This window comes from Corvus kubaryi, unplaced genomic scaffold (assembly GCF_017639235.1).
Source record: "Corvus kubaryi isolate FWS band 111438036 unplaced genomic scaffold, C.kubaryi_AGA036_p1.0 65030, whole genome shotgun sequence".
Taxonomy (NCBI): Eukaryota; Metazoa; Chordata; class Aves; order Passeriformes; family Corvidae; genus Corvus; species Corvus kubaryi.
Window position 1 is genome coordinate 27,688 of NW_024581707.1, and position 15,383 is coordinate 43,070.

At 41.0% G+C, this 15,383-nt stretch overlaps 2 protein-coding genes across 3 annotated transcripts in view; both read right to left on the bottom strand.

Annotated features, from left to right (window-relative positions):
* LOC121672896 (probable ATP-dependent RNA helicase DDX43) overlaps window positions 1–491 on the bottom strand; it is a 21,592-nt gene extending 21,101 nt beyond the window's left edge. Inside the window, exon 1 of the mRNA XM_042045804.1 lies at window positions 152–491. Coding sequence (XP_041901738.1) covers window positions 152–473 — 322 coding nt within the window. The 5' untranslated portion in view covers window positions 474–491. The remainder of the gene's footprint in view (window positions 1–151) is intronic.
* Window positions 492–2,838: 2,347 nt separating this feature from the next.
* The window catches only part of LOC121672895 (potassium voltage-gated channel subfamily KQT member 5-like), a 43,114-nt gene continuing 30,569 nt past the window's right edge, over window positions 2,839–15,383 (bottom strand). For both annotated transcript variants that reach the window (XM_042045803.1, XM_042045802.1), the window contains 3 exons: window positions 9,712–9,843; window positions 8,733–8,859; window positions 2,839–8,381 (listed from right to left, as the gene is read on the bottom strand). In XM_042045803.1, coding sequence (XP_041901737.1) covers window positions 7,440–8,381; window positions 8,733–8,859; window positions 9,712–9,843 — 1,201 coding nt within the window. In that variant the 3' untranslated portion in view covers window positions 2,839–7,439. The remainder of the gene's footprint in view (window positions 8,382–8,732; window positions 8,860–9,711; window positions 9,844–15,383) is intronic.

The window sequence follows — 15,383 nt, forward strand, 5'->3', positions numbered from 1 at the left end:
TGCCCAGGTGGAGAGAGGTGCACGGGAGCTGCAAGGGGCCCTTCTACGGCCAGACTGACGGAAGGCAGGGATGCACTCCCTCAGGACACTGGGGGCGGCCGTCTCCTCCCCTCCTCCCCACCCCCTCACCTCAGGGTGCACCCGTCATTACCTATGAGAGCCCCGACCAGGGCGCTATCGAGGTGGAAGCAGAGCGGCGCCCCAGAGTACTGAGCCTGGCCGGCCGCAGCTCGGGGCGCCCGCTGGCGCGCCGCCCGCCTCGGGCCGCCGGAGCCTTCAGCGCCTCGCGGCTCCCACTCTTCCCCTCCAGGACTCCCCGCGCTCTTCCCCCGTCGCCCGACGGCCTCCACGGAGGCGCGGCCCCAAGAAGGGGTGCTGGGAGACCAGCACAGCCGCCCGGCAGCAGCAGCGGCGGCCCGCGGCCAGTCCGGCGCGCCGAGCTCCTCGTCGCTGCTGGCGTCCCAGTCGGACATGGCGACCGCACCCCGCTCCACCGCCCACGCGGAGGGACTTTGCGCCTCTCGAGCCCGGGGGGCGCTGATTGGCCGGGGCGGGCCGCTCTCTGAGCTGTGATTGGCTGGCTCCGCACGGGGGCGGAGGCTCTATGGCTGCCCCCCCCCCCCCGCTATTATAACGGAATCACGGAACCGATTGGGTTGGAAAAGGTCTCTGGGATTATCGGGTCCAGCCTATGGCCGAACACCGCCTTGTCAAAGGGAACGTGGCACTCAGTGCCACGTCCAGTCTTTCCTTAAGCACCTCCAGCAGGGTGACTCCCCCACCTCCCTAGGCAGCCCATTCCAATGCCCAATCACCCTTTCTGTGAAGAACTTATTCCTAATGTGCAACTTAAACCGACCCTGGCACACTTTGACTTCTTATCCTGTCACCGGTTGCCTGCGAGAAAAGGCCGACCCCCACCTGGTTACAACTCCTGTCAGGAGGCAGTTGTAGAGAAAGATAAAGCCCACAACCCCCCCCCCCCCCCCTCCCGCCCTCCTTTTCCCCAGGATGAGCAACTCCAACTCAGCTGCTCCTCACAGGACTTGTCCTCCAGACCCTTCACTAGCCTTGTTGCCCTTCTCTGGACATGCTCCAGCCCCTCAATGTCCTTCCTGCAGTGAGGGGCCCAGAACTGGAGAGAGGACTTGAGGTGTGGCCTCACCATGCTGAGTTCAGAGGGAGAATCACTGCCCTGGTCCTGCTGGCCACACTGGTGCTGATATTTTCTGATTTTCCTCTCTCTCTGCTCCTCTGCCAGCACAGGGCAGCCCTGGGTGGGCTTAGCTGAGGAGGAGGAGGCAGCGGGGGCAAGAGCATGGTTGAGAACATGTGGGAAGCCCCCGAAGTCTGTAGGGTGGAGGGGGAAGGCAGGCAGCCTCAGGGGAGGCAAGGGAGTGAGGGTGGCAATGTGTAATTTTGCCAGGTACCCAGGCTGCTGTCATGCTGATACATTGCAGCCTGATTTTTTTTTAAGTGAAGTCATAATATTTAATCTCAAGTGAAGCCTTAATGATACTTTAATGAAGCTTTTATGTTCAGTATAACTCAATGTACTAAAGCTGATACAATACTGGAAACAGAATCACAGAATGGCTGAGCTTGAAGGGGCCTCTGGAGGCCATTTGGTCCAACTCCTCTGCTCAAGTAGGGCCTCTAAGAGCCAGTTGCCAAGGTGACTTGTGACTTTCTCCAAGGATGGAGATTGCACAACCTCCCTGAGTAAACTGTGCCAGTACTTGCTCACCATCATAGTGAAAGAGATAGAGAAAACCAAATTAAAACAAAAAAGAGCTAACATACCCCATGCTCCTTCAATTACATTAAAAAAAATTGCTAAATGGCTAAATTACCCTTTTAGGCAGGGTCCTGTATTCTTATGGTACAGAGCTGAACAGGGAGCATTTATGTATGAGTCTTTATGGGTACACATTACCACCTGCGCCTGGTCGTGGCAATCTGCCAGGTAACCAAACAGGAAGAACTACTCTCTGCTGTCTTCTGACCCTTCCCTAATAGCTCTGTGCGCAAAGGAAGCAAGGCTGCCTGGTTTAATACAAGACGAGAATATGTACATTTGCTTCTTTTCCTGTCCTGTGTTTATTCTTAGCCAGAGCCTGCTAATATTCATATACCCTGTGTGTACAAGTGGCTGACATTGAAAACCTCCCTTTCTGGCAACCACAGCTTTAAATTCAGTATCTTAAGATAATGTTCATCAGAGAGGTTGGGGATCACCTGCACATGGAGATATCTGTGTCTCCATAGAGGCACTGACTTCACCCGAAGAACAGGCTCTCTGTATTTAGTATTTTACACTCAAATACTGAAGCTTATCTTCAGCCAGGCTGCAGGAACAGCAGAGTGGAGAAAGTAGGCGTGTTGCGAATGTTTCAGTTTTGGTCCAGTAACATTCTACAGCAACTTTCATGGTCAAATGCAGAAGAAGCGGCTTCTCCTAGGCCTCAAGTTAAACTGAGATGAGAGATGTGCCTTCCATGAGAAATCCTGCTCCCCACACAGGACCCCGATTGCCAATCCTGAATCCATTGCCATTTATCTAACAGAGAAGGCGACAATAACTTCCAAGTTCATTTTCATAGAGGTGCTGCAACATTAAGTAAACTGCTGTAAACAGTTACCAGAAACTGAACATGTCAGACCGGTTTCTGCACATTTTATTCTAATAAACTTCCTTTGTGATGTTTTTGGTCCACTTAATAAAAAATTACAAAACTTCAAAAGGAAAACAATGAGCAAGCTTAATTGTTTTTTCTTGCCTGATACGTGATCACACCATACAGTCTTTTATGTAAAGAAAAAACCCAGTAGTCATGGTACTTTTCAAGTCATTTTTATTAACAACAATATGGATTCAACTTTGTCAAGAATTTACAATTAACATTGTAATGTACTGGCTAATGTTGCAGTGTCAGTGGAAGCAGCCATCGTAATTTCTAAGCCTGCTATGAAACTTTCTTTTTGTCTTTCAAAGAAGTCAAAAACGCTTCCAATAGCAGATGATATTAGATATGTCTGGAATTGTCCTGTGTGTGACCACAGCTGAATGAATGCATCCAGATGAATGGACAGGAAAATATTACATGCTTCCACTGACGTTGCAGGGGACAAGTCTTATTTCAAAAACTTATTAATCTTTTTAGACAGTGACAGCACTTTGTGTGATGTTGTAATCCATTTGAGTAAAGTCAATTAACACACTTGGAAAAAAAATGTGAAGCGGAAATACCTGGGACAAATTCTTTTCTGACCTGTATTTCATTCAAACCTAGTGAATCCAAAAGGATTGCATGACATATGAGTCAGGATAAAAGTTGGCCCAGAGAGGCAAATGTACCCATTTCTGGTACAGGTGGTTCAGTTCCTGTATGGTCAGTGGAACTGAGCCTGATTATCCCAACAGAGGCTGAGCTTCACCCAGTTGGGCAGTGAATTCATTGAAGTCAGTGAAGCCATCCGAGGATGAATTTAGCCTCAGGTATTTAAACCACTTTTTTCTCCATTCCTTTGCTGTTATATTTTCTTTTCCTGCTTACTCCTATTTTCTGAACATTTTAATTTTCTCTGTGCTTTTACAAAAATGTCCCTTCTCTCCTTCCCTTTTTATATCAGTACTTTGTGCGTTATTTTTTATATAGTCAATGTGACAAGGGTAAATTCAGCTAAGTATTAGTTTCCTCAGGAAATAACTGGAATATTACCATTTTCACTTCAAACAGATGCCCAACAAAATCAGGATTTGAATCTGAGTTCCCAATTCAAGAAAAATTCTTGAATTTCATAAAATGAGTGAATTCCTTAGAATTTTTGCTTGAGTAAGGATTGCAGGTCCCAATCCAGAAATACTACTGTACATCAGATGTTCTACTATACATCAGCAATTCAGCATGATTTGACTTATCACAGAAAAGCAGGTGAATTACTCATCACCATACTATAATGAGAGCAGTCACTCGTAGTAGGATTATCTCAAAAACATATGGAACAACTGTGGGCACTGTAAATAAAAGTGTATGATCTTTGCAATCTTGAACCCTAGGCTAAAACATCATATTCATATTTAAATAAAAAGTATAGATCATATGAGCCAGGAGCAAATACAAATTTTTGAACAAATAATAGTCACTGAAACTATTCTTTTCAGCTGTCTCTTCATTCAGGTAGAAGAACATGCTGACCAGAAAACAGTTATTTGGATAAGGCTTAATTCCTGAAGCTCTTACTTAATTTCAGCTTCTCTCTTCAAACAATTCTCAGGTGAATGGTAAATCAGAAAAAAAAAAAAAATTGTTCTTTGTCTTGACTCATGAACAATTCTTATTAGTTTTCATGAGCTGGACTGTAATAAGGAGCTCAGGACAAGACTTGAAAAGCTGGACAGGCCCTTCTTTTGTGAAACTAATGAATGACTGTCAGTCATGACACTGTCTTTTAAAGAGAGAGCATAGAAACTCCTCATGAGGAAATACGAGTAAAGCTTATAAAAGTCCAAACAAACAATTCTTCCTCTTTAAAATTTCATATATTCACTACTCTTTCTATTTTCTATCAATATTATGTTAAAAAACCCTATATGATAAGACTTGCATCTACAAAAATAGTAATGGTGAGCATAAAAGAAAAAAATTAGGATTTTAAACCTTAATTTGAAAAGATACGATCTTCTGGATTTATTAGTACTTTGTAAAGACATTAATATTTTCATACATAATTTATAGAACTCATTCTTTTGTGCACAAAATTGTATTAAATAAATTAACTTAAAGTTAGAAGGACTCAAGCATCTCATTTAAGGCAAAAATACCAAGTTTCCGTGAGATAAATTATCAGCAAACCCCAAGGCCCGTTTCTGTGCAGAATCAGAACAGGCAGGGCCATTGCTCAGTTCTCCCATCGACGCCTTCCGGGTGCAATGGGGGTGCAACCATCTGCTCCTGCAGATGAAGGTGGCAGAGTGGTGTCCAATTCATGATGCCTTGATTTTTCGGTCTTGTCAAGGAGGGGAAGGGAGTTTCACTATGGACACACAGTTGCCATGTGCCCAATCCCTTGCTCCTTAACTGAACCTAACTGCACATTTATGCTTAGGTCAGCAGGAGGCTTCAGATGAAAGGCAAGAAAGGCACCATAAACAGGAAAAAGGAAAAAATAGCCTAAAAAACAATTTTAAAATTCTAAATTTTCAATACTTTAAACTTATATATCTGTCTGAATAAACTGCAGACATTCAAATAATTTAATAATTAAATGAACTGAGATGTGGAAAAAAATGTATTTATCCTCACAAAATTGCTGTTGTAATCAGGCTTCTGTATGATCAGATTGCACATAGAAGAAAACAGGAAAGGCTGAATGTGGTGAATTATATGGCAAATCAGCGGTGAGGAAGTTGTGCTTCAAGGTGTCTTTCAGGATTTAACAACTGAAGTTTGCTCCGGCATAAGCCATGGAACACAGTGTACCATCCATGGACCCCGTATAATGACACAATATATACACTCTACAGTTTGCATGTACTTTCACATAATAAAGTTGTCATGTAACATCTAGGAATACTTCTGTTAAGCAAATGGAAGCAGAAGTTACAACAGTTTCATAGTAAACAGATCAGGTCCTTCACAATACAATCTACAGCATTTAGCCACGGTTAAGACTGGAGTGATGTTTGTGATGTACATAGCGAGTTCCCAGCGGGTCTGGGCCTGGAGAAAACACCACCCTGAGTGAGCTGGCACTGGCACATTCAGTATTCCTGCTGCTAGAGGGAAGCTGAGCCCAAGCTGGGTTGTCTACAAGCCTGTGGTGCAGGTGGGGTGTAAATCTGGCAGGAGGCAACATACGGAAACCTCATTCAGCTGGGAAGAGTGAAAGCCTGTTTAGGTGCTGCAAGGGTTCTCTCGGTGGCAAAGCCTTGCTGGGGATATGCAGGCATGCACTGACACTGCTCCTGCATCTCAGCAGAAGTGAAGTGAGGGTTAGAGTAAGAAAAAAAAGAGGATGTATCAGCAGGAATGCTCAGTCTGATGTAGGCTTTGAATTTGAAAATTTGGGTTTTAGCAGGAAGGAGTCTGAGAGTCCTGTGTTAGAAAGTTAACAAGAAATGACTGTAGATGGGACACAGTGTTTAGCTATAAGAAGAATGGGATCACTTTCCCTCTCGCCTCTTCTCCTTTTATTAAAAAAGCAACAAACCCTTGCCTTATTTTTTTTTTTTTTAGTTAAGGTGGTTTTCTCTACTACTATTTCAATTTCTGATTGCCTGCATGGCTTTTTTTTTTTTTTTTGTTTTTTTTTTTTTTTTTTATTAACAATCATTATCTGTGAAAAAAAAATGTGACTTTTTCCTTCTTTACCTTTCTTGTTTTATTTTCTGGGTTGATTTGCCTTCCTGCCCATCTAAATCCATATTCTTATTTATTTATTTTCCCATTGACTGTGTTGTCTTTCTCTCCCCTGTTCTGTCCTCTTTAGTTTTACTCTGTATTTCAGTTCCTCATTTTCCCTTATTTTCCAGCCTTATGAAGTGCTGTTGTAGTATCAGGTTGGGACTGCAAGTAAAATTGCCAAAATTTTCACAAGAAGGAAATATTGCTTCTACAATAAAGGCAGTGCCTGCTTCCTTCCCTCACCTACTGCTGCCAAAATGGTTCAGATTCACAAGTCAGCTTCTCAATGAGACTTCTCAATGAAGAAGGAGAGATTCCCTTCAATCTTCAGTGCAGTCACCCATGTTGTCCACTTCTGAGGCCAGCCCCAATCCTTAAAATATAAAGCTTTTGTAACAAAATAGTTCTTGTTATAAAGAACAATGTGATAGTGGTGTGTCAGGTACTTCTGCCACAGCACTAAATCACCAAAAATCAGATATTAACATACTGTTCTTCAGAGCTAAAAATAACTGATTACTGATGAGCTAATGTGTGTATCTTGCAACTTGCAGTCATTTCTAACCCCATGTTTCTCATTTCCTTGGTACCTTGCTAGCAGCTGTAGATAATCTTTTTGTTGTAAACATAAACTATCATCTAAATCAGGACATTATATATATATATTCAATTAGTTCAGAAGCAAAGTGCTTTAAACCTTAAGATTTTTACTTCTGCCCCATAGAAACAGCACTAGGTCTAAATGCTCAAATTTTTGTTTTTTGATACATCCTGCAGCATTAGCTTTGTAGGCAACTCGTTATTTAAACCTACTGTACTACATGAAAGGCTGCCGTACTGTAGGTGTAAATTTGGATGTTAGCCATTGCTTAGACATGCATTTTCATGCAACTAGGAAATATGGGCTCATTCAACTGCTTTGCAGATTCATCCTGATTTTTGTGATTCTCTCGCTAAAAGGGCTTTCAAAACAGTTCATGCTATGATATGTATGACTAGAGGAATGACCCAGCCAATGAAGAAAGCCAGAAGTTATTTAAGTTTGACGTGGAGCAGATTGAGTGCTTCTGTACCATCCCCTGGCTTGCAGATGTTTTGAGATGATCTTGATATTCCAGTCCTTAGAGAGTCAGCAGAGAGAGTTGTTTCCACTAATGGGCGCGAGATGGCTTCTGTAGTCTCTGTCCCTGCCTCTGTCTCCAACTCTTCATCTGTTATAAATAATTTTGACTCCCTCCATTTGGAGTATACATCTTGGCTACCTCTGGAACCACTGGAGTCACTGCCAGCAATCTGTATATTCAGTTCTTCCGTTGGCTGTATAAGGTTTTGTACAGATAAAGATTTTCCTAAATCCATCTGCACCACAGGTTTAACTGAGAGCAAAGGTTCCCCTTCTGTATCCAGACTTTTTTTCCATGTGAGATCCTTTGATGCACTTGGCTGTGCAGCTTGTCCATTATCCTTTGATGCAACAAGGCAAGCGGTGACATTAGTAATATTTTCATGCGTGGTTACAGGAAGAATATGGACGGGCTCAGGCCTATTGATATGCTTCATCGATGAGAAAGGTGGTATTTGTAATGTTGTCGGAGTTGCTGGCTTAGTTGTCTGGTTTATTTGGTTTGATGTATTATTAGCTGTTGCAGGTCCATCATTTGGCACTTGTGTTGCTTGACTATGCATAGCTGGACTAAAAGCATAGTAAGCCTGAGTGCTAAATTCATTTGGTGTCAGTATAAGCTGTAGGCCACGAGGCAGATTGGCACTAGCTGATCTGGATACACATCCACTAAGTTGTGCAGAATTAGACAAATCTTTGCTGTCTGATGGACTCTGATAATCAGAAGTCTGCTCACACTCGAAAGCTGGCATTTGAAATGAAGCCAAAGTGAGCGCGGATGCAGATCCTTTTCGCAAAACTTGTTGATAAATATCTAATAGACAGTCCAGTTTTGACTCAATGGATTGTACCTGTATGAGAGGAGAAGGTCAACATTAGTGCCAAATATTAATTTAAAATATTTGGAACCCAAGAAAAGAGGAAAAATGTAACTGCTGAAGAGAAAAATGTAAGTAGCTTGATGTATGCTATTGACCCTTAAAAAAAGAATGTCAAAAGCCATGTACATTTTTTATAAGGAAGCAGAGAAAAGGGAAAAAAAGGTTAAGGTAATACAATTCGTATAATTTTTATTCCAACATATAAATGAAGCAGATATTAGAAAAAAAAATTTTACCTGTTCAGCTTTTGAAACTGGCAATAAAACACAGAAAAGGCATGAGTAATAATGCAAGACAAAGGAACACAGATAATCACTCTACCTGTTTCTCCACTTTGACTACCCGCCCTAACATACTGACGTCATCAGTTGTCTCATGCTCTGCAGGATTCTTTTCTCTGCTTCTTTTATCTGCTGTGATTTGTCCTTTCCCAAGAATTTGGTCAACGCTGTAAGAGAAACCAAAAGCTGTTGCAATTCCTGGAACTGGCATAGATATGGAAGTGTTTGCTATATTTATATGTTAAAAATTAAAATCACAGTACTTCAGAAAAGCATTCAAGGAAGAAGACAAACATAATTTTATTAATTAAGGGAAAAAAAAAAAAAAGGAGTGATTTTTGAGCATATTAGACTGCTTTTCTTTTTTGTTGGCACTAACCAGGAGCCAGAACTTAGCCATCATCTGGGAAAGCCAGGGCTAGGCTTGCTGAAAGGGGGAGAGAGGAAGTCACCTCTCCAGCAACTTGAAGTTGTGGAGAAACAGACATACCAGTGCCACTCCCAGCTCTCCCATCCTAACAACAGCATCCAGTCCTGGGAGAGTTGTCAGTTTTAAGCAGGAATCCCTAACCTTCACTGATAATGATAACTATGATGTAATGTTCTTTGTTTTGGTTTTTGTAATTACTATTGCTGGGAATCGATAACATAAAACCTACATAAACGCTGCATTACCTGTAGTTCTCAATTTCTTTTATATGAAAATAGGAAGTATGGGATGGGAAAGAGGCAGTTCTCAATGACTTCCTCACCCTTTTGGCAACATCCTGACTGAAGTCCTTTACAAATGGACTTTACTGATAAAGGATTACCATTTCTATTGTTCAGACTTCCATTTTCTGAGGACAATTTGGATACATGTGTTTTTTGCTTGGTTTTGCCCACAATTCAATTTGTGGCTCAGCTGTGTTCACAGAAAGAGAGGCCGCGTAACACAGAAATGTTAAACTTCGCCAATATACATTATGCAGCGAATGACATTAGCTGCTTATGCAGAGTGGGACTAATTCTTTCCTTACCGTGACTGAAGACTCTTAATCCTGCATAACATGTCTAGATGACCTGCTGAATACTGTTCAATGACATCTTTGACATCATATGGGCGAAGTGTTTCCTTAAACTTTCTCTTTGCAACATGAAATTTCATAATTCTGTGGGGGAAAAGCATTTTACAGGTTAATTTTCAACAGTTGTGGAACCATAGGTATATTTCACTGACAAAATTTGATAGCTCATTTGAGGTGTTTTCAATACAGCTTGTGCAGGTAAACTTTCACATGGTTGTTTTTCTAAGTACAAATGCACTGTAGCTATGCCTTTGAACTGTTGTTCGAGAGATCAGGTAACACTGTTTTAAAGACTGCAGAGTGTGTTTAGTATATCAGTATATACCTGTCTGACTTTTTTATGCTAGGTGCCTGATATGAAAGGTACTGAAGTACATGTCTGACTTAAAACTGGGATTAGTTTCACTGACTTGAGTGGGATATCATATAAGCTACATTTGTGCATAAGCTACTTCTCTTCTTGTTAGAGGAAAGATTTTTCTAATGAATCGATTACACAAACTTAAATAACAGTATTCTTTTTCTGGTGTTCATTTTAAGTTCCTTGCTCTCCCCTTTGTGAAAAAAAAAAATTATGCACCCAATTAATTTTTCATTGGTTTTTATTTTTTAATTAGCATTCAGGCCTAAATATTTGTTTTCAATTTATTTTGCTGACTTAAGATCAAATTTTGCAGGCCAAAGAGAAGTTTTCATGTTTGTTCCCAACTGGAATCTATGGGAATCATTGCTTAATTAGCATTCATGAGTTTTTCACTGCAGAATAGTAAGTTTCAGATAACAGTAAATATCCAAAATTAATGAATGGCATATGTGTTTTTATGTGAGACTTGCACAAGTTTCTGTGATATGTGATGTGAACATGTGATGTCCACTGAGTAGCTCTTCTTAGAATGCAAAGCTTGATATTAAATCGCAAATTTTAAACAATAAAAATGACAAATTTGGAAAGTGAATGACAGTGAGATGATTTTCCAGGTCAGCTGGTAGAGCCTGAAGTTGTCCTTGGTGTACATAAGAACTGGGAGAGAAGACAAGGGATCAGGTGTGTTAGCCATTCCGGCCTGTGCTGCAGAGCTTATGAATTCCCATTAGGGCCACACTGCTGATAATTTGCTATGTATTGCAATTGAAAAAGCAGAGACTGTAAATTGGTATCCTATTCCAAATGCCAGTATTCATGATAATATATTCTCTCTGTGTTTATTAAATGTATTTAGCAGCTGTAAGACAACAAATTATAATAAAAACCAAAGCATGGCTCACACTCTGATAAAAATAGATTAGTAATGTTTTAGTGGAATTTAGAAAAGCCATACTTCATGTAGTTAGGACAGACATTATGATAATAGGTATGTAGATTTGCATTGATAGCATATAGTGATCCTCTACTGATTTTTATGTCATACATAAATATTCTTACAGATAATGTCAACCTTTTCTCACAGTACTTAGCTTATTGATATTTCCCATTCTGGCAACTTTCAGTTAAAAATGAGATTGTCACTGGTGTAGAGCTTGAACTATGATTCTGATTATAGAAAATAAAAATGGAAAAGGCCTGTTAGAAGTCCATCAATTTGACAGTTCAGGACTGATCTCCATGCACTTTCAAATATATCAGATCATGGACTTTCCTCTTTTGCATTACCAGCTAATTCTACAGACCAATGGCTTTTGGCATCTTTTGTAATCTGGAAGCCTGTGAAGCTGTGATGAATGTGGGATGCAGATGTATTTTTTTTTTTTCTTTTAGCTGTCAAATTGTGCCAAGATGTTGGTTCTTAAGACCCTGACAACCTAATCTTCTGAATCTAGTTCTTTATTGAGGTTCCAAAAAATGAATAATGTAGCTGACATACAAGACAGTATAATAATTTTGTTGTTGTTATTATTATGTTTTGGTGGTCACAATTTTTTACTTCATGCATTTGATAAAGTGAAAAGATGAAACTCTATTAGAAAAGAAGAACCAGACTATTAATGGCATAGCTGGAGACAACTGAATTTACCACAACTGGGTGATTTTACAAGAGAAGAGGCAGAAGACTAATTTGTATTAACAGCCATGGAAGCTTCTTAATCAGTTAGCACAGAACTGCTTTGCAGCTTTATAACACTTTTTTTTTGCTTATCAAGGCAGTTTGTTCATAATGTTCAGAAGTCAAACACAGAAGTCATCACAGCTATATCAGTGAGCTGTAACTATACTATTCCTGGTTTATGTATTAGCTCATGTGATTCCTTCTTCATTAACTACAGCAGGGTTTGGAACAGACCCATATTGCTTACTTATTTTTCTTCAAGTATGCAAAATTTTACATAAATTGTGCAAAAAAAATCAAACTATTATAAAAAAGCTGTAATTTTAAAAGCCTGCAAGGTAATTAAGAAAAAGAAAAACTGAATTCTTTCAGTGACGGAGGCTTGCAACTGCTTTGCAGTTACTAAATTTGGTTGAACCTCCATAGTTATTTATTGTCAGTTTAAAAACTTAATTGTCTTCCTATGTCTTGAAATCACTGTGTAATTAACTTTCTTTACTGTGGGGATGGTAAGGCTCTGGAATAGATTACCCAGGAAAGTTGTGGATGCCACATCCCTGGCAGTGTTCAAGGCCAGGCTGGATGGAGCTTTGAGTGAGTAACCTGCTCTCAAGACTCAAGCAACCTTGGAGCACCCAAGCGGGACGTGTCCCTGCCCATAGCAGGGTGGTTGGAACTAGATGATCTTTAAGGTCACTTTTACCCAAACCATTGTATGATTCCGTATGTTTGGACGCCCATCCTAACAGATTATGTAGAACTACCTCCACTGTGAGTTCCTGTGGGCTAAAATCAACGGGCTCAGTTATGCGGGCGCAGGCGGTGCCTATGCCTTCAAGACGGGGAGCACGAGCACCAAGTTACGCACCGCGCGCTGCTCGGAGCAGCAGCCCGAGCTCTGCCCGGCCCGGGCTGCCCTTCCCAGCCGCACCGGCAGGGGGCGAGCGAGGCCCGCCACAGCCCGAGCCGAGGCCCGGCAGCGGCGGCTGAGCGCGCCCGCCGACCCCTGAGAGCGGGGCCGTGCAGGCCCACGGCTCTTTCAAACATTGTTCGCGTGCTGGAAGCGCTGTGTGACATGGAGCAAGGTGGTATTTGGTAACTCAAGTCTAATGCGACAGACGATACGCGGTTGTAAACCCACCGATGCCGTAAGCACGACAGTGTTCTGGTAAGAATTAGTAATTAAAAAGTAGCTTGTTTCAGTGATACGTCCAAGGAAGAGCAGAAAAAAAGTCATCTGTTGAAGCAGACCAATATATAAAAGTGCTTTGTCTAGAATTAATGTCTAAACCACAGCTCCCACTAATCTTTATGTACCCTGATAATTTGTGGACATTTACAGGTCCAATACCAACTTTTGTCTTATTGACCCATAGCAGCCAAAAGCAGCACCCATTTAATTTATTTGTCCTCAGATGTGGGATCAGCATTACTCTAAAATTACAGTGGTTTTTGTACATGCAGGTTGCATATCTTCCCTGGCATTCACTGCATTTTAATTTGCATTATCAAACTGCCTTGATAAGCAAAAAAAAAGTGTTATAAAGCTATTTTGCTTGTCATTTAGTGCACTTTCCCGAGACTGGCACCAAGTTAGAACATCTCTAATCCTTTGTGCAACCCTGTCATACTCATGCCGTTATTTTTAAAGCTGTGCCTTGTCAGTCTTGTCATTATCTCAGGAAGAAAGAGAGCTTCATTCTACTGGGATTCAGGTAGAATCATACATGGTTGCTGCCTTGAGTATTAAAAGACAGGTTGTTTTACCCATAAGCAGATGAAGTGACCACAGTTTGTTTGCTGACCTACTACATCAGGATAGCAGGTGAGCAGCGATCTGGCTGTGCTGGTTCCTCTGTCTCTCTACCCTTACCTTGCCAAATATCACTTTTTCCTGGTAAAACTGCAATGTGAAGAAGAGATCAGGATCCAACACAGAGAGGCCAGCCGACAAAGGTGCTTGAAAGACAGTTCTATTACATGTGAGGCATGTGAGTCAAAATTGTCTTCTCTCTTGTGTCCTGACCTGACTCATCCCCTTGCAGCCAGAAACATTGTTTTCCCCCAAGTACAGTGCTGTCCTAGCCAAACACATGTATAAGAGCCTTGCCTAGTCTCTGAAGACCATCTGGCAGAAAATAAACAATGTGTTTGTATTTAGAAGAAAGAGGTGGTTCTGAAACATCACATTGAACAAATTCAAAATGGCTACTAAAAATACATTTTATAGGTGTTGCAGAAACATTGTAAACACTGAACATAAATGGTAAATTATATTTTCCATCTTTGTCTGTTAAATATGTATGACTGTTCAACTATACAGCTTATCAGCTCTAGAATTCTCAAGTTTCATTACATTTAGCTACAGTTATAATTTTTTTTTATTAGCAACAAATGAAAACATATCTTTGCAATCACTAGAGTTAAAGAGAGAAAAGACCCATTAGGTCAGTGTGTTCATCTTCCTGCCATTGCAGTTATTTTCTATTGCATATTTACTTATGGTTCTCAAATCTCATTTTGTATTCCATAAATAGTACAGTAATTCCATCTTTTCCGTTGTGGAGAGTATTATTGAAATGAGTGCCTCTTGCTATGGAAAATGATCAGAGATATCACAATATAGGGAAACAAGGTATCCTAATCTTCCTTTTAGCCTCGTTTATACACATTCGTCATTGTGAGCTAACAGAGCTGGAAAATGCAATGTTTTTTGTTAGTCTTCAGGAGCTCTGCAGGATATTAATGGCTTTTTCTTCACAACAAGACTGGGGATGGCTGAGTAGTGCTACAGAACCTGCTGACACAAAGACTCAGTGGACTGCTTTGTGCACTGCTCTGATCCCAGCCGGAGGCTGCGGACGAGCAGGACTGATCCTGAGTGGGCCCAAGGCATGCTGTGGTGCACACCATGTTTCACCACACTACCCATCTGCTCCCTACGCACCCAACATTGTGCAAATCCATTGAGCAGCTTTTCCTTACTTTCCCTACTCCCTCAGTTGATCTTTCCTGACAGAGAGCTTGTGGAGTAAGAGGGGATGGAGCAGGCAGCACACGAGATAAAAGACTCAGTTTAGGAGGCTTTGAGAGCAGATTGAGAGCTTGACACGTTACCAGACACGTTTGCCTGGTAGGTTTTCAGTAGGACTAGTTGAGAGTACTGTCTTTTTTGGAAAGGGCCAAAATGTTAAGAACTTTTTCAGGAAAGGACTATTTTCTCCATCCTCTGTTTTGACTATAAAAAAATCAAGGTTTGGGGGTTTGTTTACTTAAAAAGCTGTTTTGAAGAATAAAGTAGTGCTGGAAAAATATAAGTAAACAAGGTCAAAACTGACACAGTAGACATTGAAATTACCAAAATGAAAAATCATAAATAAACCAGTTTTTGTCTTTTGCTATTTCAAGGCTGTCCAACCTGAGAGTAAGCAGCATATTTTAGGTTCCTTGCACAGAAAAAAAACCCCACCCTAAATGATTTGATTCCAAAACTGAGAGAGGACCTACCTCTGTAAACCCACAGGCATGAATTAATTTTGTTAATTTCATTTCTCCCTAAAACAAAAGGGCCATTTGTGT